The 25702-nt window shown below is 40.3% G+C and overlaps 1 protein-coding gene across 4 annotated transcripts in view; it reads left to right on the top strand.

The window, feature by feature from the left end:
- Window positions 1-25702, top strand: part of nrp1a (neuropilin 1a) — a 197720-nt gene that overhangs the window by 120423 nt on the left and 51595 nt on the right. For all 4 annotated transcript variants that reach the window (XM_063044352.1, XM_063044350.1, XM_063044351.1 and 1 more), the window contains exon 8: window positions 13935-14090. In XM_063044352.1, the coding sequence (XP_062900422.1) occupies window positions 13935-14090 (156 nt within the window). The remainder of the gene's footprint in view (window positions 1-13934; window positions 14091-25702) is intronic.

Genomic DNA, 25702 nt, shown 5'->3' with positions numbered 1-25702 from the left:
CAAGAAGAGCCAATTCACTGATTTCCGAAAGAGGAGATCTTGCATCTGATGCCATTCTGTTCTATATGTGACTGACTCTCGACTGTTTTCCTCAGTTCTGGAGCAGTTAGGAATTGACAGTAAATAATGGCATTACCAGTTAATTCCACATCTTGTGAATGAGCATGTATAAAATAAATGACTAAACATAAAACACATCCACATCATCCCCTTTCATCCAAAACAACCAGAGAGAGTTTACTTTCCTTTCATCAGCCTGCTTGTGCAGCTCCAAGTGGCAGCAACAAATGCAATTCCTTGTTTCTAGTGCTCAGAATTGTACCTATGTTGTATAGCTTCAAAGGATGGTTGTTGTTGCTAGGTGAAGGATACTGATTGTGCATTGATCAGAAGGAACAGGACTTTTGCTAATGGTGTAGATAGCATTATGAGATCAAAGTACAATGAATTTACTCCCAGGAATTTGCCCGACCAAGCTTTTGAATTCAGATGTCTCTACACATAGACGAATTGTGCTTTAATCTAAAATCTAATTATAGCATTACATTTTATTCATTTTTCTAATCCATGCCTTTCACAAGCTTCATGAGGACCATTAGTTTTCTCAACATGCCAAGTTTGACATCTGCTGAATTTTCCTTAAACTAGCTTGGAAAAAGAGCTCCCAATTAAAGTATGACAACTGTTTTAGGTGACCAGCTGAAAAGCCTCATAGATACTGATTGTCTGTGGAGATTGTCTGTAGATTATTTGTGATTTATTTTGTTTATTATAGATTCTTCTGCGTCATTTAGTCACTAAGATATGAAGCATCAATTAAACACAGTCGTTTATTATAGAGTCATAGAAAACGTAAAACAGAGAAGGATTCAATTCAGCTCATGTCTTCACATCAAATGTTCTTGTCCTCTAGCATAGCTCCATAGCCCTGTTGCTCACTGCCCCACAAGTATGCATTTGACTGTATTTTTTTAGTATAATAGTTTCTGCCTCAACCACTACTTCAGACAACATGTCCCAGTTCTGCTATCTTCTATACGAAAAGAATTTCCTATTTCCATCTAATCCTCCTGTCAAATACAATCTGGGGCCCCAGGCTTTTGCTTCCTCTAAGCCATTCATAATAATATGCACCTCAACTCAATTTCACCTCTCCTTCCTCTGTCCAGATGTTCCAGTTCTCAATAATCTACCCAGCACCTCATTCAGTGCAAATACATCTTTCTTGTGATGCAGTGACCAGAAGCATATTAAGTACTTAAACCGTGCAGTGTGGCAGTTAAAAGCTTTGAGCAAGGGACACGGTGCTATAACCATTAACCAGGAGGCATAGCCACAAAGGGTGTAGTGACATTTTCATTCCCGAAATAGATGTCCTGTTAACTTGTATGTTTACTTACATTACAGAATATAACCATGTAAATCAGAATATAACCATATCAACCTAGAACTGATATACACAATAACATTATTGCACTGTGCTCTGTTCGCTAGGCTCTCTATTCTTTGATTTTTATTCACCTTCTCTGACCATGCTGTTTGCTGTGTCAGTGTCACAATGGAACTTCCATTTCATGCAGCTACCAGTCCTTGTCTGCATTTCAAGATCCAAGTCAAAGATGAGTTTAGTGTCATATGCATAAATATGTGTATGTACACGTGAAATGAAAAGCTGACATGACAGTATTCACAAGAAAAATATAACAAGCCTAAATTATGTCTGTCTGTCTGTCTAGGTACCATATCCGATGCGGACTTTGGTGACCATGGTTTTCCATATACATCTATCCTTCGTTTTTTGGATGACTTCCATTTCCTCGATGTGTAGCCACCTGGCTAGGCTTTTGATGTACATAAGCTGAGGTCTTCCTCTAGGTTTGCTCCCCTCAATCTTTCCAGAGAGTATGAGTTTTTCTAATTCATCTTTCCGCATGATGTGTCCTAGAAATCTGAGTTGTCTTTCTCTTATTGTTGGTATGAGTGATCGAACTGCTTGGGCTCTTCTGAGAACTTCTTCCTTTGATGTGTGTGTGGTCCATGATATTTTTAACATTCTCCTGTAGAACCATAATTCAGCTGCTTCTTGTCTCTTTTCCATTGCTGGAGAAATGGTCCAGCATTCACTTCCATAAGTCAGTATAGAATAAATGTAGCACTGCAGTATTCTGTTTTTAGTGTACGTGCTCATCTTTCTGTCTGTTAATATGGTCTTCATTTTTTGGAAAGCTTCTTTCACCATTGTTATTCTGTATTTGATACCTGTGTCTCACCTACCTTTACGTTATTAGGCTGCCAAGATATTTGAATTTGTTGACTTGTTTGATGTTTGTACTTCCGATCCTGATCACACATTATGGGATGTTTGTCTTTCTGGAGATGACCATGCTTTCTGTCTTCTTGGTGTTGATTGAGAGGCCTCTGTGATTACTTTCTGCTGCCACTATAGTGAGTAGTTCTTGAAGTTTTGTTTCTGAGTCAGCTATTAGTACAATGTCATCAGCATATCTGATGTTATTTATATTATGGCCTCCAATTGTGAATCCTTTGATGTCTGTGATACTTCTCAAGATATTTCCACTCTACAGGTTGAATAAGTCTGGTGAAAAGACACAACCTTGCCTGACTCCTCTCATGATATTCACATACTCACTCACTGCTCCTTCTGTTCTGATGGATGCTGTCTAGTCCCAGTATAAGTTTCTTAAGAAACGTATATCTTTCCCATCTATGTCAAGATCTTGAAGCATTTCCAGAAGATCTTGCTGTCTGACAGTGTCAAAAGCTTTTGTATAGTCCATGAAACATAGGTAGATGTCCTTTTGTACCTGGATGGCTCGTTCACAGATCATCCATAGCATGAAAATTGCATTTCTGGTCCCAGTGTTTTCCACAAAGCTGCATTGTTCTTTACTGATTTCTGGTTTTATACAGCGTCTTGCTCTCATCATGATTACTCTGAGAATAATTTTTCCCACGTGGCTCATCAGGCTTATTATACGATGTAACTCACATTCTGTTGCTCCCTCTTTCTTTGGAAGTGTGATGAACACTGATTTACTTAAATCATCAGGTATCTCCCCATGATCATAGATTTCATTTGCTATTTCTGTTACCTTCTCTATTCCAAAATCTTCTAAGGCCAGTATCATTTCAACAGCGATGTTGTCTGGACCAGTTGCTCTGTTATGTTTTGTTTCATTTACGGCTGCTCGAATTTCTGATTTTAGAATGCCAGGTCCTTCAAGATTCTTCTTTATGTTCGGTCTTTCTCCCCTTTGGTCTTCAAAAAGTTCTTTTATATATTCTGTCCATCTGTTTAGGATTTCCTCTTTGTTCATAATTAAGGTGCCATCCTTTGCCTTGATGCATCCACTTGCTGAGCAAGGTAAGTTCCCCGTTAATTCTTTAATCTTATTGTGCATCAACTTTTTTCCAGGATTATGGGTTTGTAGCATTTCTATCTCTGAGCATTTCTCATTTAGCCATCTGTCTTTAGCTTCTCTGCATTTTCTTTTTATTGTCTTATCAAGTTGTTTGTATTCTTCACTGTCTCTTAGTTTGATGGTCTGTTTTTGTTGTATCAATTGTATTATATCTTCAGTTATCCATTTCTTCTTACTTTTCCGTTCTTTTCATGGGGTGGTTTCTTTTGCAGCTACAACCATGGATTACTTCAGTATGTCCCAGGAAGATTTGCCTCCTTCTTCCTGCAGCAATTGAAAACAGTTTTTCACCTTGATTGTGTATTCTGTTTTCAGATGAGGGTTGTTTTGTAGTTGTTGATAATCCAGTGGTTCTGATCTTTTTGGTTTCTTTAATTTTCTCGTCTTTATTTTCATTTTGCAAATGACTGGTATGTGGTGGCTTCCACAGTCTGCTCCAGGGTAGCTTTTAGATTGAGTTATCGAGTTTTTGAATCTGTTATTGATTGTTATGTAGTTGATTTGATTTTTGTTGTTCCCATCTGGGCTTCTCCATGTCCATTTTCTTCTTGGATGTTGTTTAAACCAAGTGCTGGTGATTATCTGATTGTTTGTTTTACACCATGATATAAGCTTTTCTCCTCTTTCATTTCTTTCCCCCAATCCCTAGTCTCCAACAATATGGTCTTCTCTTCCCTCACCAGCTTTTGCATTGAAGTCACCCATGACTATGATGGCTTCTTGTGATTTGCATTCTTCTAGTTCTTTGTCTAGAGAGTGTTAGAAGGCATCAGTTTCTTCCTCTGAGCTTGTGGGTGCATATACTTGGATGATAGAGATGTTGTTTTGTTGTCCGTCTAGTTTGATCAGCATCCTTCTGTCTGAGATATGCCAGTATCCTAGCAGGCTTTTGGATGTTTCTTTGTCTAAGATGATTGAAACACCCTTTTCATGTTTATCTCCACCAGAGTATATCATCTTGTAGTCGTCTGATTGGAATACCCCACTGCCTTTCCATCTTAGGCCGAGGATGCCAACTTCTAGTCTCTTCATTTCTAATTTTACGTTTTCTAGCTTACTGGCTTGGTGCAGGGTTGGAACATTCCAAGCGGCAATTCGCAGTCTCTTGTTTCTGCAGACAGTAGTGGTATGACAATCCGGGCTCACCTGTCTGTTTACATGATATCCCGTACCGAGCGAGGTGTCCGCACTATTTGGAAGTGGGCTGCCATTTATGCTGTTGGCTTCCTCTTGCTTGCTTCCGATGCAGTGTCTTTACAAGACGGGTCACCCTGACCATTGTCCTATTAAAAGGATCTACTGCTCAGCGTCTGAGAAGCAGAAACCATCGATTGGATCATCCACCACCTGCATTCCATGGCTTCACTGTAACCCAAGTAGGGAGGCTCACAGGTGCTGCACCTTGCCTAAGGGTGACCTGGAGGTAGCTGTGGTTAATGGTAACCTCATTACCTAAAGCAAATGCTCCACAGCCAGACGTAGTTTATCCTCATACCCAGGAGAGACCTAAGTTATACAACTATTTATACCAATTAGTTACACTGCATTTGCTCCAGTTTAGCAGAGTCAGGAAATTTCCCCCTTCTTTTCTGTCTCTCCAGGTCATTGGATCTTTTACTGAGAAGATCCATTCTAATCTCATAGAGGAAAACTCCATTTGTATAATATAGGTTGCTTATCCCAGCTACAAAGTGCCAATCTGAGTTTCCCAAGGCAGATTCCTCAGTAGCTTTGTGCCTTCACACAATTGTGTTTGCACCGTCGGTTTGGATCCTAGGTCACACTGACGGAGAGCCCCCCAGTAATGTACTTGTCATTAAACCAATACAGTTTTCTAACCATTTCACTCTATTAGCACTGTTCCAGTGATCATCCTTCAATCTGGACTGACACGAAGCTTTGCTTCTAACACACACAGGAACCCCATTCTTTGCTTTCACCATTGAATGCTTGGTCTTTTGCCATTTTCCCTCTCTACTGTGCCAAGTGAAAGGCAAAGCTAAGTCCTCTGGGGAGAGGGCGCGCACATAAACTTTGCACAATTTATCTTTCCTTGCTTCACCATCTGTTGATTTTGAATGTGTTAGCCTCAAGTGCTCTACCAGTGTCTGCTCAGCACTATTGGAGTCCGAGTGCATGATACCCTGATCATGAGTATCTTAGGTTATGTTCTATCGTCTTTTCCCCTAGAGTTTGCAATACTTCTCCTGATGTTACAACAGATCTCCTGGGGGTTGCAACATTTCTCATCCTTGCTGTGTTTCTGCCGGTGTTTGCAACACTTTGTCCTGACATTTCCAACTCTTCTCTTGGTGCATGTAACATTTTTCCTGGAGTTTAAATACTTCTTCCATTCATAATTCTTCTAGTATTTGCAACACTTCTCCCTGAGTATGAAATGCTTCACGTGTTTGGAACACTTCTTACAATGTTTGCAAAATTTCTCAGGGAGTTGACAGTACTCTGCCAAACATCCGCACTTTTCCTGAGATTTGCGACACTTCTCCCAGAGTTTACGATATTTCTCCAGGTGTTTGCAGCAGGTCTTCCCATGTTTGCAATACTACTCGAGTTATACTCGACATTTCTGGTGTTCACAAAACTTATCAGTGTTGTTTGCAGGTATTTGCAGTGTTTGCCACTCTTTGCCCATTATTGAAAACAATCCTGTCAAGCATTTGCAATACTTCTGGTGTTTACAATGTTTTTTTCCTGATATTGGAATGCTTCTCCCACTTTTCTCAGTGTTTGCAGTGTTTCTCCTGCTGCTTGCAACACTTCCCTCTGTGTTTGTAACACTTCTTCCTGCGACTGCAATATTTCTGCCAGAGTTTGTAATACCTCTCCCAGTGTTTGCAAGACTTCTCCCCGTGTTTGCAACACTTCCGCCTGTGTTTGCAACACTTTTCCCTGTATTTGTAACACCTCTGCTTGTGTTTGTAACATTTACCTCTGTGCTTGTAAAACTTTCTGCTGTGTTTGCAATGCTTTCCGCTGTGTTTGTAATGCTTTCCGCTGTGTTTGCAACACTTTTCCCTGTGTTTGTAATACTTTTCTCTTTGTTTGTAACACTTCTCTGCGTGGCTGCAGTACCTTTCCGTGTTTGCAAACTTTTCCCAGTGTTTGCACACTTTTCCCCATGTTTGCAGCTCTTTTCCCAGTGTTTGCAACTCTTTTCCCAGTGTCTGCAAACTTTTCCCAGTGTTGGCACACTTTCCCCTGTGTCTGCAACTCTTTTCCCAGTGTCTGCAAACTTTTCCCAGTGTTTGCACACTTTTCCCTGTGTCTGCAACTCTTTTCCCAGTGTTTGCAACTCTTTTCCCTGTATTTGTAACTCTTTTCCCTGTGTTTGTAACACTTGTCCTTGTGTTTCCAACACTTCTCCACGTGTTTCCAACACTTACCCCTGTGCTTGTAACACTTCTCTCTGTGTTTGCAACACTTTCCCCTGTGTTTGTAACACTTTCCCCTGTGTTTGTAACACTTTTCCTTGTGTTTGTAACACTTTTCCTTGTGTTTGTAACACTTTTCCTTGTGTTTGTAACACTTCTCTGTGTGTTTGTAACACTTCTCATGGGTTTGCAACACTTTCCCCTGTGTTTGTAACACTTTTCCTTGTGTTTGTAACACTTTTCCTTGTGTTTGTAACACTTCTCTGTGTGTTTGTAACACTTCTCATGGGTTTGCAACACTTTTCCCAGTGTTTGCACACTTTTTCCAGCATTTGCAACTCTTTTCTCTGTGTTTATAACACTTCTCCCTGTGTTTGCAGCACTTCTCCCTGTGTTTGTAACACCTCTCCGTGTATGTAACACTTCTCTCCATATTTGCAAAGCTTCTCCCTGGTGTTTATAACACTTCCCTTGGAGTATGTAGCACTTCTCCTCATTTTTGTAACACTTAACTGGAATTAACATGACATTGGTGGGACTTGCCAATATTATACCTGTAGCATCTCACCCTATTGTGAGCTGTATGCTACAGCATCCGCGCTCATTACCATGTCCAAGCCTTTGATATGAATGGCTATCTCAAGTCTACTTTTAAGTCTCCAGTGATTATATAGAATGATGTCCAACTTGCATTCCTCTTTGTTATTGTTATCTTTAGTGTTATTTGACAATTCTTTGTGTGCACTTGATAGTTTTATTTCTCTACAATGTGTCCGCCATGTTCTGCTTCCTTTTGCAACTTGGTAAATTGGTAAATTGACTTATTATTGTCACACGTACTGAGGTGCAGTGAAAAACTTGCATTGCATACTGTTCATACAGATCAGTTCATTACAACAATGCATTGAGTTAATACAAGGTAAAAAAAATAAAAGAGGCTCAGATAAAATACAGAAAACTATAGTGTTGATGGACAATAAGGGTGTAAGGTCATAATGAAGTTGATTATGAGATCAATAGTCAATCCTATCATAGTAGGGAGCTGTTCAGTTGTCTTGTAACAGCAGAATACACTCTGCTCTTAAGTTGGAGCATGACGCATCTGGACAGGATGTTTTCAATATGTTGATAAGGATCAAAGAAGACATGCTAAATTTCTTTAGCTTGCTGAGGAAGCAGAAGCACTGATTAGCTTTCTTGGCCATGGTTAGACCAAGACAGGCTACTGGTGATGTTCAGTCCTAAGAATTTGAATCTGTCAACCCTCTTGACCTCAGCATTGTTGATGTAGACAGGAACATGTGCACTACCCCCCTCCTGAGGTCATAACTAGCACTTTTGTTTTGTTGACATTGAGGGACAGATTATTGTTGTGACTATTATGACACCACCCATCCGCACCAGCTTCCGAGGTTTAGATGCTCTAACTCCCCAGAGTACGGATAGCTGGCACGGCCCCTTAAAGATTCAGGAGAGTCCGGCTAATTGGCAATCATGTTTTGGGTGCCAGGGATTGAGCATTTAAGGAGCAACTGAACTGAGGTTCCGTGCTCAGTCATAAGCCTATTGGTAATTTCATCTAGCATTTGTCTTGTGTTCAGATTTTTGATCCAGTTTGAAATCGTATCTCAGTCTTAGCCTTGGGTACACGGGCATCTGGATCCAAGCCATCCTCATCACAATAACAGCATGCAACGAGGCTCTGTCTCCTTCCTGTACTCTGACTCATCATTATTTGAGATACATCCCGTTATAGCAGGATCATTTGCAAACTTCTCGATGGGCTTAGAACGGAATCTGACCACACAGCTGTGAGTGTACAGGGAGTAGAGTAGAGGGCTGAGGAGGTTATCTGCTGGATGTTACATTTTCTTGCAATTACAATGCAGGCTGCTTTAAATGGAGAGATAAAAATTACCTGATCTCCCTGCATTGGTAACCTGACCTTTGTCATGTGCTCCATTGTTTTCACACCTCTTGGGTTTCTTGGGAACCTGATTTCAGGCTTAATTTACACTTAATACTCAATGGTACAGTTCTTGATGGAGAAGATATGGCTAATACTGACATTACCACACCACATCTGCATCTTGAGCTCCCAAAACTCCAACACATTTCCTTTACATTGCAGTTCTCATCACCTTTTCAAAAGTAATGACTTGTGTGTTTGAAGACATTAGCCTGCTTTTGCTTATCAATTCAAATATACATTGATACATTTCCAAACATTCGGTGCAAGGATGTTTCAAAATTATACTGTCTTACTCTGTCCTTCAGACTGAGATTGTAATCCCCAGTTTCATCTGATTCTGAGCATCAAAACTGTAACTTCAAAATAACCTGATCAGTGTTCAGTTGAAATGCACTTCTATCAACTCAATGATCTCATCAAATGGTTCTTTTCTTTTTGAAAAATGGTTGCCAGCTACATTTCTAGTGCTGCATAAAAACTGGAGCCCATCTGTACTAATTAAATTTTTCCAGGTCACTGCACTTTGTTCTTTAACGGTGGCACCCATGGCCTCTACAATGTTATCAGCTCCAAGAGACATGGAGTACAGCAAGTAAATATAAACACCCCTAGCACTTTATTATAGATTGCATTTGTGCTATTTCTGCCATCTGTTTGTAGTTCCATTTTGTTTGTGCATCAGTTTTGAGTAATATTTTCTATTTCCTCATGTCTTTCGAAAATGTGCAAACTCTCCTACTTTTATTGTTTGCACTTTCGGACTTCCATATCGCCCAATCAATTCAGCAGAACTGTGGGCTCTTTTAAACAGATCTAAACAACGGCATCATTTTCACCCTCAATCGCTCACACAGGGAGCATCAAGTAAAGCACTGTGGTAGTCAAAGTCGTCACCCAGAGCTGGTCTCATGGTGCAGCAATGTTGCAATGAATGATTAGGTGATATAGTCATTCAGATCAGAGCAACCCCACCATCCTTTAATTAATATTTACCCTTGTATAACCACAGTTCTAAAACCAGACATAATAAGAACATAAGACCATAAGACATAGAAATAGAATTCGGCCATTTTCATCCCATCGCGTCCAGTCATTATTATCCCTCTCAACCCAATTCACCTGCCTTCTCCCCATAACCTGTGGTGCATTTACTAATCAAGAAGCTATCAACTTCCACTTCAAATATACCCAATAGCCATCTGTGATAATGAATTCATTCAGAAATCCAATAAGGATCATTTTCTAATTCAAAGTGTTTCTCAGTATGTCATTACAAACCAATTTATTATTCTCAGAGCAACTGTCCCCTTTCTGTAGATAACAGTTATTTACACATCTTCAAACATCAATGGCAAACATACGATAGGTGGAAAAGGAAGACAAGTGCTGGAGTTTGATATCTATTTCTAGTTTGTTCACAGTGGATGCTGAGCCTTTAAAAGAGAGGAGGGAAAGATGAGCCATGGACTTTGGAGGGATTTCATACAGCTGGAAAGCTTTCTATAGAACGGAGTGCTGGAAGTTTGCGGAAATCCCATGTTGATTTATTCTGACATCCAGATGAATCCTATTTCACCACAATAGCTGATGATTGGATAGAATAAGACTTCCCTCATCAAGCTTTATGCCTCCACATTATTTCCCAAGCAGTTTTACTCCTACACAGATCCTGACAGGCACTTGTGTATTGAATCCTAAGAGGGTTTAATTCTGCAAGTCAGACACCTGATTGTCTTCTTTTCCTCATCCCCCAGGTCCCCACGCATTGCTTTCACTGAGCAAAGGCCCACATAAATTTTCCTCACGTACACCAAGCTACTTACAGCTTTTTTGCTGGGAAATTCACTGAGACAGACTTGCAGGCATGCTCACTGGCTTTCTGTCTTTTAAATAGCCAAATGCCTGGCCTCAGGATGAAAGCTTTAAGTATCCTGTGGGATTGTAGATCAGATCTCGATACAGAATTTGTGGAATGATGTGATGCTTTTGTGAAATTTACACACAACCACGCTATGGTGAAATGAAGAACATACTATTATCCTAAAATTGTGTATGGTTAGATTCCAGCCAAGATTCCAATAGGCTGGAACAATTTGCTCTGCATTCTCATTGTTTAAAGTTCAAAAACCTTCTTGTAGTTTTGGTTCAGTAATACAGAGTTTAATCTTCCATGATTTACTGATTCAACCCTCACCGGTGAAAACTCACAATAATCTTTTAACATTGGCTTATTCTTGTCACATGTACCAAGATGCAGATAAAAACTTTTGTCTTTCCAAATAGCTCATGTCATACATAATTACATTAAGATAATAAAAAGAAAACAGAATGTGGCAGTGCCGTGCAGGGCGTCCATTTTAATCCCAAATAGAGAAACTCAATATCAAGTCAAGACCAAAATATTCGACCTTATCTTGTTTTGTTTGGCTTCAGTTGAGCAACTTGATGGGAGATCACACAGCATTTAAAGAATACTATATTTGAAGTGATCGTACAGTTAAAGGGTTTTGGAGAAAATGTGCAGAAGTATGTAATTCAAAAGGCTTCGTGATTATGGAATCATAAACTCATACAGCACAAAGAAAAGATAATTTAGCACACAAGATTATGCCAATTCTTTCAAAGAACTGAGCAATCGATCCCAGTTCTCTCCTCCTTCCCCATAGCCCTGCAAATGTTTTCTTTTCAAGCGCATTGAGAGTTTTTCCTGAACCTCCTTCTTCAATCCATTCAGGTAGTTTACTCAGAACTGCTTGCTGTGTAAAAGAATTCCTATCCAGTTTCCCTTTTGTTTATTCTGTTGGTCAGTGAAACAGTGGTATTACCTGCATAAATGCCGGAGAGTTTGGGACTCTGTTGCTTAGATATTGGAATGCAGAGATCCCAAAATTGCGGAGTTTCCTGCCGAAGAATCTATCATTATGCTTCACTGCTGGACTCCATATGGAGTTCAACTGTGACAAACTCGCTGGAATTCCATGGCACTTGTGTTGGAAAATCTATCATAAGGTTCTCGGATGGTCCTCGGGTTTATTTATTCAGCAATGTTTTTGAAAGCTTCTGAAAGTTGTGGACTTTTGGATCACAACCAGCCATGGCAACAGAGAATGGAGCAGTTTAACAAGATGGCTTGTCACCATCTTCTTTGGCTAACTAGGTGCTGTTAATAATGTGCAGTTTTGTTGGTAGTGTTCATACCCCAAACGCAAAAATAAGAGAGGTCCTCTATTTAAATTTGCAGTAGAGATTTACAGACTATGTTGTGAAAGCTGTACAGATATGGTTCCAGCTGTGTGAACAAACCTATGACATCTCCCAAAGTGGTAATGCAGCACAGAGTCTGCAAATGCCTACTAATATGATAAGACTCCTTAAAACACTTTAATCCACACACTTGATGTATGTCTTGTTCCTTATTATATGGTAATTAAGTGGAGGAGCCTTGTGGACAAAGTGACCATGCTAAGCATAACTCTTATTGCATTCTGGAGTAGCAAAGAGGGGTCATGATGCCGAAGGACTTTCTGTGACTCATTCATCCATACACCCAGCTGAAAAAATAATACATTTGTTCATTTGGCTGAGGTTATTAAGAGCTATATAATATAGGCAACATTAAAAGAGGCAATTGATTTCAATCTTCAAAAATATCTTTGAAAATAAATTCAACAAGCAGATTGATTTTTCTGCAAAAATTTACGAAAGAAATGGAGCCCAACTCCATCCACAGTGACTATTTAAAAGCAAACCGATGTACATAGTCAGGCGACTAAAGCTCAGTTCCCACTGTGCAAAGGTGATGGATTATCCGTTTGACCAAACCACAAATAACTTTATCAGCCCTAGTTACATAGTTCTTAAAATTCAGTTTCCCTGCTCTACAAAAGCTAAAGTCCAAAGAAAACATCTCTGGGCTTACTGACTGGCCTGTGTAGTCTCAGAAGGTCCGGTTAGTTACAATATGTTACATCCTGAACCCTGCAACGGGAAGGAATCAGTAGCATTTATGTTTGATTTCTCTTGTATGTGAATCCAAATCATGACCAGATGTTTGCCTGGCAGCAGTAAGTCTCCCACTCAGCTGGGGCAAATTTCAAACTTCAATTCAGTTTCTTACCACCATTTTATTTTCACATTGAAATGTAGGTTCAAATTTCTCAAATGCAAGTGAGTCATTGAATGTTAGAGGAGATGGTGAATGAAAATAAATAAACACCAAACAAAACTTTTCCAACAAAATATTGATGCCACATATTTTGTTTGGTCTGTCTCCTGAAAAGCAACTGGGAAGCTACAATAAACAAGAGAAAATCTGCAGATGCTGGAAATCCAAGCAACACACACAAAATGCTGGAGCTGTAACTATTGAACTTGAGGTGTTAATGTGATATGGCATACTGTATGGTATATCGGTATTATAAAATGCATGTTTAGTGTTTCCTGTTCTCTTATGTGACCATATTTCTCCATATTCCTCTCCCTCTCCTCCAGATCTGATCAGGAGTAGACTTCTTTTTAACTTTTATTGTTTTCTATTGTCATTTCTATTTGCTTCAGGGGCATAGATGTGAACTATGATTACTCCAGCAGCGGCTATCTGTCCAGCTTTTCAAATGTGGCTTTCATTTTGAGTTCATGAACTGCTGCAACTTTAGTTGAACCAGATAACTGAGCCAAACTCCAGCTGCAATTCCTGAGTGACCTCCTTGCATTAAGTAATCTGGGAAAATTTAATCTACAGCATATTGATGTCATTTGGAAAAAGGGCTTAAAGCGCCCACATAACAGACAGTCAGGCTAAGAGTAAACTTACAAATAAATAAATACTGGGTCTCCAATGAATAACCTGTTCCAATTCAAAAGCACAAAATGGACACTGACGCTATACTGAACTTTCTTCATACCAGATAGTAACAATATCCATAACAATTGTAGATGAAAAGGAAATGTAAACTATTGATCAACATTCAATTTTGTTCTGTAATTTCAATTTTTTTTGACTACTTGGAAACATTTGATAAGAGTTGGCCCCATGCTTTTCACACTAGGTAACTGGTATTAAGACATGATAATATACTGTATATTATAAAAGCTCTGAGCAAGCTCTTTGTGCTTTTAATCATGCAGGTAGACTTGGGGTTCTTGCAGCATGTTTCCGCAATAGCAACACAGGGCGCTATCTCCAAAGAAACCCAGAAGATATATTACATCCGGACCTATAAAGTTGATGTGAGCTCTAACGGTGAAGACTGGATCACTGTGAAAGAAAAAAATAAGCAAAAGGTAAGATATTGGATAAAAAATATCTCTTACTAATTGTAAATTTTTGGTATTTTTTTTCTTGCTGGCGGTTTGATGTTTATCTTTAGAAGCTTTTTGTATGACACATGGCTCCGGGTTGTACACCTAATAGGGTTTTTCCCCCCCACTTTTTCTGTTTTTTTATTATCACCAAAAATTTTTCAATCCTTAAAATAATGTTTTTTTTCCTTGAGACATTGTAAGTGTTGTTTACTTCGATGTACTTGTGTTATTTTTGAATAATATAATAATAAAAAAAGATTTGAAAAGGAAAAAAAACCTCTTACATTAACTCTTTTCCTTTCTCTCACCTGATGCTGCTGTGATGCACGTAAGCAGGCCCTTCAGGCCAACGTGTCCAATGAATATTTCCTGCATTTATTGTTTTTTTTTTGTTTTTACTATCTTTTACTTCAGATGTGTTCATAATAGGGACGGTTAAGAAACTCTCACGGATGACAGAGAAATGGAGTCTATGTAGGTGGGAAAGGTTAGATTGACCTTAGAGTAGGTTAAAGGTCGGCACAACATTGCAGGCCAAAGGGCCTGGGCTGAGCTGTGGTGTTCCATGTTCTGTGTTCTGTATGATGTTCTTTCTTGGAAAATAAGCATCTGGCAAAATAAAATTGTTGCAACATTGACACTGGGTCTTCGGACCTTCAATATAAAATGAATGGTGTGCTGCTGGCACTCACCACAGGAACATAGGTTCTGTCCTGACCTCAGGTGCTGACTGGGTGGAGTTTGCATATTCTCCGAATGGGTTTCCTCCTACATCTCAAATGCATGCTGGTCAGTTAATTAGCTACTGTAATTACCCCTTGTGCAGGCAGGTGGCAAACCAGTCACGAGGCATTTGAGGGAGAATAAGTTGCAGGAGGAGAGGAAATAAGGAGAGGGAGTTGGCACTGATGGGATTTGTCTGTTGTAGGAGCTGGAATGAACTCAAAGTGCTGAATGGCCTTCTGCATCATTCGTCCACATAAAAGGAGGTAGTATAAGTTGCTGCTTCCCCAGAGGTAGAACTGTTGCTGTAACCCAATGTGATTGAATGCGATTCTCTAGAATTCAAGTTCCATTTACACAGCACTCTAATACAGCAAAAACATCTGGGGATGCTTCATGGTTTAAGATGGCACTGATGAGACACAGCAACACTTTCCTGGCAGCAAATTAATCTATTATCTACTCAATAAATCACACTTTTTCTGGGCAATGATCACTGTAATGAATAGCCTGTAACTTCGCCTTGCAAGTTGTGCTTTTGAACTGCCTGTACGAACTGGCATTTTTGTGATGTTCTGGGGGATTCAGTAAACTGGAAACTCGATGGTGCAGGCAGGCCGAATTGGGGCAGCAGGGCTTGGACCAAAGAGTGTGGGATAAGCCGATGTTTGGCCTTTGCTGGAATAGACTTGCGACTGAATTGAAGCAGCAAGACCCAGGCCCAAGCGAGGAATGAGACAATGTTTGACCAATTTAAACTCCAGACCAGATTGAAAAGATTTGGTATGGGCCAAATTGACGCAGCAGGGTTTGGGCATTGCTGGAGTGGACTTGGGGCCAAACTGAAGCGGCAGGGCCCGGGCCCGGGCCTGGGCCTGAGAGTGAAGAATGATCTGATGTTTGGCTGATTGTAAAGGTTAGGGTATCGGGGCCGGAGGCAAGGTACAGGTGTTCAGCTCACTGCTCCACAAAGTTTACTCATCTCTGTGCTGAACTGAGGCTGCGGCCTACAACTAATGGGCTCCTGGGCCGGCTGCAGTGATGAACTGACATCAGTGCTGTGGATTCACTTTTGCGAACTCTCATTCAGAGTGTTATTTGTTTACTTTTTAATTGTTTGCACAATTTGCTCTTTTTTTCACACATTGGGTGTTTGACTTTGTTCTTAATGAGTTCTATTGGATTTGTTTTTATGCTACCTATAAGAAGATGAATTTCAAGGTTGTATATAGTCTAGGTACTTGGATAATAAATCTACTTTGTACTTTGAACTTCGGTGAATCATAATAGGAGGCATGATGGCTAATGACCAAAGATATGGTCAAAGCTGTGGGCCTGGGGGAGCATGCTAAAGACAGATAGGAGGCAAAAGGTGGAAACATTTGTGAGGAAATTCAGAATCAGAGAGTTCAGTGGTACAACTGTACGTGCTCAGGGATGCACTAAAGTTTGGGCCAGCCATGACAAAGGCTTTGTGGGGATGGATCACAATTTAGGTCCTACATTGCTAGATTCTAAGGGATGAGGCCTGTGTTACAGCCTCCCAAACATGGCACATGCACTTTGTCTAGGGATGAAATGCTTCAGAAGAGAATGTGTTGAATTGTTAGTACCATGAATGTAGAGAAAGATGCACACTGGGTGTATTACTGAGTATATATTAGGAATAAAGTACATTTATGAAATGAAACAGAATTAAAGTTGAAGAGTTGCAAGGTTAGAATGCACTCTCATGGAGCTAAAGAAGATTACAGATGGAGTCCATGGAAGTATGCAAATTTAGAAATCAAGGCAGAAAACATTCAAGCAATTTTTTGATGAGTGCCTTATGACGAAGTTGGAGGATTAAATGACCCTTCCATTTGACCTCCTGAACATTCTCGGCATGACAATTACCCTTAATAGAGCAAATTATAACTTTACTACTAATAGCTCTTGTATCCCATTAATTCTGAAATATGAGAAAAATGGAAATATATATAATTCTGTAATTGGAATAAAATGAAAACATAACATACAATTTCAGGCAGGAACCTCCTAGTAGGCAGGAATGGGTAGCCTACACATTTCCAATGTTTTATTTCCTCTATTTCCTTCAGTGGACCATTAGTAAGGTCGGTTTTCTTAATGGGGCCAGGATGAAGTGGTACATACATCAGTAGTCTGTAACTTTTAAAGCTTGTTCTTGCTCTATTCTGCACCTTTCCCTTATTCACACACAAAATCATTTTTAATTTTTGTTACTCCTCGAACGTCGGAACTAATTGCACATGCTTAAACCAGGGATTCAATCCTTCCCTCCTCAGGGTGATCAATAATTCTACTCAGATGAGTTTCAAATTAAACTCAAAATTATATTCGAAAATCCTAAAACCTCCCTTCAACTGCAAGAGAGCGTTTAATTGCTGACGTACTCAGTTGTGGTCCATGGTTGTACAAGCATGCTACTTACAAAGCCATCCCACAGCCTTTTCTTGACCTCTCTGACCACATCTCCATAATGGTCATCCCAGCATGCCGACCACTGCTGAAAACAGAGAAACCAGTCAAGAAGACCATCACTATATGGCAGGGGGATGGGAACCAGGATGATAGAGCTGAGGGTGAGCCAACAGGCTTACAAGTAGATGATGGGTGTAACATGAATGTGAGGAAGGACTAGCCAATGATTGGGTACAAATGCAGACAGAGCAAAGAGTAAAATTGTACCACAGAGGTAAAATTCAAAAGGGCGAAGAACGCAGGACTGAAGGTGCTGTGCGTAAATGTGCATAGCGTTCAGAATAGGGTGGACAAACTGGTGGTGCAATCAGAGACTGGTCGGTATGACATTGTGGGCCTTCCTGAGTCATGGCTGAAAGAGGGCCTTAGTTGGGAGCTTGACATCATAGGATATACTTTGTATCAAAAGGACAGGCAGGAAGGCATAGGTGGTAGTGCGACTCTGTTGGTAAGAGATGGAATTACATCTTTAGAAAGAGGTGACGTAGGGTCAGAGAATGTTGGATCTTTGTGGGCGGAGATAAGAAATTGCAAGGGTAAAAAAATTATGGGAATCATATATAGGCGTCCAAATAGTAGCCAAGATGTGGGATTGAAATTGCAAAGGAATCTGGAAAAGCATGTAATAAGGATAACAACACAATTGTAATGGGGAACTTCAATATACAAGGGGATTGGGAAAATGAGGTTGGTGTCGGAATGCAAGAGAGGAAATTTGTTGAGTGCCTACGAGATGTTTTTTTAGAGCAGCTTGTGGTTGAGCCTACTCAGGGAAGGGCTATCTTAGGTTGGATGTTGCATAATAATCCAGATCTTATGAGGGAGCTTAATGTAGAGGAACGCTTAGGAGACAATGATTATAATATGATTGAATTCATACTGCGATTTGAGAGGAAGAAGCATAACTCACATATAACTCACATCTGTACCACAATTAAATAAAGGGAATTACAGAGACATGAGAGAGGAGCTTGCCCAGGTGGGTTTGAGTGGGATACTGGCAGGGATGACAGCAGAGCAGAGGTGGCCTGAAGTTTCCGGGAATAGTTCACAAGGTGCCGGACAAATATGTCCCACTGCTGAAGAAGATCTCAAATGGCATGGGTATCGTGATTGACAAGGGAAATTAACAACTGCATAAAAACCAAAGAAAAGAGCATATAAGGTAGCAAAAGTGAGTGGGAAGTTTGATGATTGGGAAGCTTTTAGAATCCAGCAAGAGGTAACGAAAAAAACTATAAGTTGGGAAAAGATGAAATCTGAGGGCACTCTCCCCATTAATATAAAGCAGGATACCAAACGTTTTTCGGTTATATGAAGGGTAAGAGAAAGGTGAGCGTGATATTGGACCACTGGAAAATGATGCTGGTGGGGTAGTAATGGGAGACAAATGACAGATAAACTTAATGGGTACTTTGCATCTGTCTTCACTGTGGAAGACAGTATAGTGTACCAGAGATTCATGAGTGCCAGGGAGCAGGAGTAAGTGCCATTGCTATTAAAAAGGAAAAAGTCCTAGGCAAACTCAAAGGTCTTAAGGTGGATAATTCACTTGGGCCAGACGGACTACATCCCAGAGTCCTGAGAGAGGTTGCTGAAGAGATGACAGGTGCATTGGTCATGATCTTTCAAGAATAACTTGATTCTGGCATGGTCCCGGAGGACTGGAAAATTGTAAATGTCACTCTATTCTTTGAGAAGGGAGGAAGGCAAAAGAAAGGAAATTATAGGCCAGTTAGCCCAACTTCAGTGGTTGGGAAAATGTTGGAGTCTACTATTAAGGATGAGATTTTGAGGTACTTGGAGACTAATGATAAAATGGGTCAAAGTCAGCATGGTTTCTGTAAAGGGAAATCATGCCTGACAAATCTGTTAGAGTTCTTTGAGGAAGTAACAAGCAGGGTGGACAAAAGAGAGGCAGTGGATGTCACTTACTAGGGTTTTCAGAAGGCATTTGATAAGGTGCCACACACGAGGCTGCTTAACAAGATAGAATCCGATGGTGTAACAGGGAAGATACTGGCATGGATAGCAGAATGGCTGACAGGCAGGAGGCTGCGAGGGGGAATAAAAGGGGCCTTTTCTGGTTGGCTGCTAGTGATCAGTGGTGTTCCTCAGGGATCAGTATTGTTTGTCGATGATTTAGATAATGGAAAAGTTTACTGATGATATGAAGACAGGTGGATGGGTAGGTAGTGCTGAGGAAACAATGCAATGCAGCAGGACTTAGATAAATTGGAAGAATGGGCAAACAAGTGGTAGATGGAATACAGTGTTGGGAAATGTATGATAATGCATTTTGGTAAAAGAAACAATAATGCAGACTATTATCTAAATGGCGAAAAGGTTCAAACAGCAGAGGTGCAGAGCGATTTAGGAGTCCTCATGAAAGACTCCCAGAACGTTAATTTACAGGTTGAGTGTGAGGTAAAGAAGGCAAATGTAATGTTGGCATTTATTTCAAAGGGAATAGAATATAAAAGCAAGGAGATAATGCTGAGCCTTTATAAGACACTAGTCAGGCCGCACTTAGAGCATTGTCAACAAAGGATATGGCGAGAAGGTAGGTGTATGGGGGTTGAGTGGGATCCAAGATCAGCCATGAGCAGAGCAGACCTGATGGGCTGAATGGCCTAATTCTGCTCTTATGTCTCATGGTTTTAAGGTCTTATATGAGCTAAAGAGGCAATCTCAATGCTCCAGGACTGTATGAACAGGCTAACTGGCAGATGCTCAGGAACGCCACCACAAATGGAGAAGACATTCCTGTCACATTGGACATTCGCCAGTATGTTTACTGACAGAACCATTCTACAACAGATAACATAGCATCTATCATGCACCTGGCCTTGACACGCCTAGAAAACAAGGGCACTGATGTCAGAATGCAGTTACTGGATTTCAATTCGGCATTCAACACTATTGTCCCACAGACCTTGGTGAACAAACTCCTGCTCTTTAGTCTAAATATATCACTGTGCAGTTGGACTTCCTAACGAACAGATATAGTCAGGATATACAACTGATCCTTCCTCCCAACACACTCAACACTGGTGCTCCCATTGCTGTACGCTCTGCTCATACATGAATGGACAACCAAACACCTGAGCAATCACATTGTCAAGTTCATTGATGACACGACAATGATGGGGCTCCTCACCAACAACAAAGATGGCCTATAGAGAGAAGGTGGAAGAGTTCGAGGCCTGGTGCCAGGCAAATAATCTCTTCCTTAGTTTCAGTGAGACAAAGGAGATGGTTATTGACTTCAGGAGGACTTGCACCACTCACACCCCTCTTTACATTAGCAGCAAAGCAGATGAAACTGCACGCAGTCTCAAACTCCTGGAGGGCTGCTCTTGCACAACGTCTCAAGGTCCCATAACACATCTTACACAGTCAGGAAAGCTCATCAAAGCCTCTACTTTCTGACAAGGCTGAAGAAAGCTGGATTTTGCACATTCATAATCATATCATTCTACAGATGCACAGTAGAGTTCATTCTGACAACCTGCATCACTGTATGACACGGAATCTGCGTTGTAGCGGGCAGGGAGGCTCTACGGCGGGCACTCAAAACTGACCAATGCATCACCGGTACCAGCCTACCAATCATCAAGAACGTGTCTACAGAAAGGTGTCAGAAAGGGGCCAGTAACATCTTGAAGGATGCTGCTCGTGGACTGTTTGTCCCACAGACATCAGGGAGGAGGCTACGTAGCATTCTAGCGAGGACCACCAGACTCAAAAACAGTTATTTTCCCCAAGCAGCAAGGCTGATCAACATCTTCAGCCTCTGACTCCACTACGACTTCATTATTTCTTGTCAGTTATCTTACGTACAGCCTAGTGTCACTTCATGGACATACAATCAAATGTATGTATATAAGGAGGTTTATGTATTTATATTTATTGTAGTTTTTATATTTATTTGGTTAGATGTAAAGCAGATAAAAGGTCACTCTCCCTTTGTGATTACAAGAGTATTCGTCATTTTCTTCACCTCCCACCACACCCCCCTCCCCCCACTGGTGGTCGGCCCTTCAGCTGTCAAGATGCTCCCTCCGGAATTCTCTCTTTAAAGGCCTCTCCCTCTCTCTTTTAGTAAAATGCTCTTTACCTCTTTGACTCAGCGGTCCTTCGATATTTAGCTTGGTGACAAAGTGTGTCTGATACATGCATCTGTGAGAGATTCTGCAATGAGGAGGGACTGGTAGGCTGGGTTTGCTTTTCTTGGAATGGAAAAGGCTGAGGGAGACTGAATGGTGTATAAAATTATGAGATAGTGTGGTTATTAGGAAATATTCCCCATAGCAGAGGTATCTGAAACTTTGAGCACATGTGTAACAAAGGGCTAAGATATTTAGAAGAGCTTTGAGAAAGAATTTTCTCAGCCAGACAATAGTTGTGAGTGAGCGCTGGAGACCAATACTCCCATAACGTTTAAGAAGTATCTAGATGACCACATGACTCACCAATGACCAGAAGCCCAAGGACCAAAAGCTGATAAATGAATGGGATTGATGCAGATTGGTCAACAAGGCTAGAGAGGGTCAGACAACGTGCTCCATGAATTAATGACACTGGGACTTTTGCTAAAATGATGGCTAAAGCTTGGCAGCATACACACCCATGAGATGGAAGGTTAATAGGTTTAAGGTTGATTCCAGGCTGATACAAGTGAGCAGACCTGAAGGAGTGTTGTACATTTGGAGAAACAATTCTTAGATGCAATGTCCTGCAAAGTAAAGTGTTGTGTGGAACAATTTTGACTAAGGGCTGGGATTTATTCCTGGTGTACTGGCCAATATGTTAGTCTTGACTAACATTAGAGAAATGGTGAAATGTGGAAGCCTGTTGCACACAAATTAGCTGATGTGTTTTCTAGATTATGACAGTGAGCAGACTAATTCACTGCAAATTCCTTTGAGAGTTATGAGAAATGTGATATAAATTCAAATTCTTTCCACTAAAGCGCCTGATGTTTCCAGCGTACATTCTCTGCAGATGACAACACAGGCAGTAAACATTAAGATGAGGCAAAGACTGTTGTCCTTATAATTCACGTCAACGCTCATAATGTATAAATCTAAGTACCACAGGGAGGTGGTTCAATTTTAGCAGAGGTGTGCCTTTTTAAACAGCCACTCACTACTTCAATGAAAGACCTTGCTAGCAACTTGAGAATCTTGAAAAGTAAATTTTTAAATATTTTTTATTCTTTATGCCCCAACGTGTAACTCCAAGATGATCCGCCTTCCAGTCTTTACCTCACAACCCTGAGTCCCCTCCCTCAACCAGTTTTTGGCTAAGATCCTTGGATTTCTCTCCCAATGCACAAATTCATCATCCTTGCTCCCGACCTCTCAATTGGCCAGAGCCCGTGGCAGAAGACTTACAATCTACTGACCTAGTCACTTAGAAGATATCTATTAACCTCCCACTTTTCCACCCAACCCTTCCCCCTCACCCTTGCACTTGCCTGTCCCCATCCCTTCCCCAACCCCCCACTGCCATCCACAATCCCAGTGTGAATTTACAGTCATGTGCTCCCCATCCCAATCTGATCTTGTATACCAAAGTCAAAGTCAAGTTGAATTTATTGTCATAAGCACACAGGTATAATGACAAACTTAACTGGGGCAGCATCACAGGCACTCCTGTAGCACCAGTTTCACAAGAAAAACAAATTGTACAAGGATCATTTAATTGGACCCTTCAGCTAACTCCCAGGCCCTTCTTACAACTTCATTTCAACCTTTCAGTAGCACACAAGTCCTACTACTAAAAATTGTACCGATGGCCCACAACCAGAAAGATTGCTCATGTCTCGCTCTGCGACTATCATGCACGCTTGCTGGAGCAGACTCAGACTTCAATCTCAAAGCGTCTTCTCATACGGATCAAAGATTTAGCACCATTTTATCACAGCTCTTTTCTGGCATGGAGATCAGATCAAACAAGTCTGAACCTTTAGTGGCAGTATATTGGCCTTTGGGTTTCTCAGTGCACAGTTAATTTTGAAGTCCAGCCTTTGATCGCTGGATGTGGGCCATAGATGCTGGGCAGTCGAGGAAGAACTTCACAAGTTTAAAACGTGAATTTCAAAAAGACTGCTGGAGCTGCAATTGTGTTTGCTGTAAAGATAAGAATACAGATATGTCATAATTTTATATAAATATTTAATCTGCTTGTATCTTGTTACCAATGTAACTTCCCCTTAAAAGTGTGAGATTTAAAAGATTGGCTCATTAGTGGCTACTGGAAGGATATTCCTACTTTGAGTGGAAGACAACAACATAAGTTTTCAGTAGGTAACTGAATCAATTCAATGCACAGGACCATTAACTCTTCCTCACTGCAGGCCAGGACCATCAAATTACTGTAACAGAGCAGATCACTATGTTAACAGAGAAGATTTGTTGAAGAACAGGATGTTGATTTAAACCTGATTACATCTCTGTATAATATACCAGGATTTAATAGTTGTTACTATGAGCGCAGGGGTATGCCAATGCAGTCACATGACCTCCTCATTCTGTTTACTATCTCAACAGATATATTATCATATTTAAAATTCCCTCCAAAGATAAATATTTAAACAACTCATTCTTTAACATGAGTTTATTTGCTTTTTTTGAATGAGTAAACTCATCTCACCTGTAATGTCTTAAATATAAGCAAAAGATGGTGGTCTCAACTGAAAATTTCTCTCATTGAATAATAGGCAGAATGAATCCTAAAAGACTTTAAGAAGTCTAGTTGCATCTTCTCACATATTAATAGCTTTCATGTAAAGATCAAAATCATTTTTTGTGTGAGAAGACTCAGAGGGACCTCTTTAATCAATTTAAATTATTTTCAAACATGTCAACATTAAATGGTAATTGTTTCAAACAATCCCAGAGCGCAGCAATTTGCTGTGAAGTACAAGTGCCATTTTTATTCTGCTGTCTGATCTAGATTTCTAGATTAGTACCAGTCCAGAACATAACTATAATGTTACCATACCTCAAAAATGGAGGCACCCTTTAATTCAACATTGTAATTTCAATCTAGCAAACTAGTTCATCCCACTTAAAGAATCATTTCACTGTATTTGAACAGACTCTCAGTTCCACTGTCTTGTAGTCAGAGTAAAGCCAATGCATGGACTAAGATTTCTCATTTATGAAATTCTTTAGTCACTGGAGCATCCAGAACTTGGCATCACACATTAAAATTAAAGGGTTTCACATTAAGTGAAAGATGAGGTTAAAGTATTTCTCTCAGAGAGTATGAGTCTTTGGAACTCTCTTCAAGAAGATGGTAGAAGCAGACTCAAAATATTTTTAAGGCATAGTTAGACATTTGGGGCGGATCAGTAGCATAGTGGTTAGCACAACACCTTATAGTACCAGAGACCTGGGTTCAATGTCAGCCACCGCCTGTAAGGAGTGTGTACGTTCTCCCCATGACCACATGGGTTTCCACCGGGTGCTATGGTTTCCTCCCACAGGCCAAACGTTGGTAGGTTAATTGGTCATTGTAAACTGTCCCATGATTAGGCAGGGATTAAATCGGGTCAATTCTGGGCAGCGTAGTTTGAAGGTCTGGAAGGGCCTTTTCAGTGCCGTATCTCAATAAATAAAGAAATGCTAAGTGGTCACCAGGTTTTAGACAAATACTTCCCTCAGCATCCCATCAAGCAGGCATCGATAAAGTAATGCTCAAACTCCTTTATGCCTCTCCAGATGACCGATCTATATCTATTTCAATATTATCGTTAATTTTAGCCACTTCATTGAAGAGATTTCAAATGAACAAAGAGGCAATAATGAGCTGCTTTAACATACAGTGAAAACAACGTGTACATCGCCAATGTGATTGCTCTTGTTTTGTCGAATTAGTGCAGTTCCTCAGTATAGCTGCATCATTTACAGCTGGACATAGGAATAAGAATATTCTGTTCAATCTGGAGGTACTTGCCTGTCTCCAGAGGAACACAATTAAATAGAAATAGAGATCTTTATCCAGTTGGGATTTAAGTTCACCACAGCTGATAGCAGACAATATATCCTGAAGTAATCACAGTTCAGCAACATCCTAAAGATATGAAAGATGTTGAGAATCCTCGGTACTGCTTGTACAAAGAAACTATTTTAGTCCTAAACACCGATCTCCCCTCTAGAGACAAAAATTCAAATTAAGCCTTACTAGAGACTGATAAAGATCTAATTTTTTAGCACTGACTGTTAAGGTTCTTAGTCAAAAAAAAAGCCTGTTTGCCTCAGGGAAGACTTCAATTGATTTTAGACCAGAATGCAAAATTGAGTCAGCTGAGATACATTTAAAGAAAAAGATTGAGATTATCAAAGAGTGATTTG

This window comes from Mobula hypostoma, chromosome 3, assembly GCF_963921235.1.
Source record: "Mobula hypostoma chromosome 3, sMobHyp1.1, whole genome shotgun sequence".
In the NCBI taxonomy this organism is placed as follows: Eukaryota; Metazoa; Chordata; class Chondrichthyes; order Myliobatiformes; family Myliobatidae; genus Mobula; species Mobula hypostoma.
This window is presented reverse-complemented; position numbering and strand designations above follow the sequence as displayed.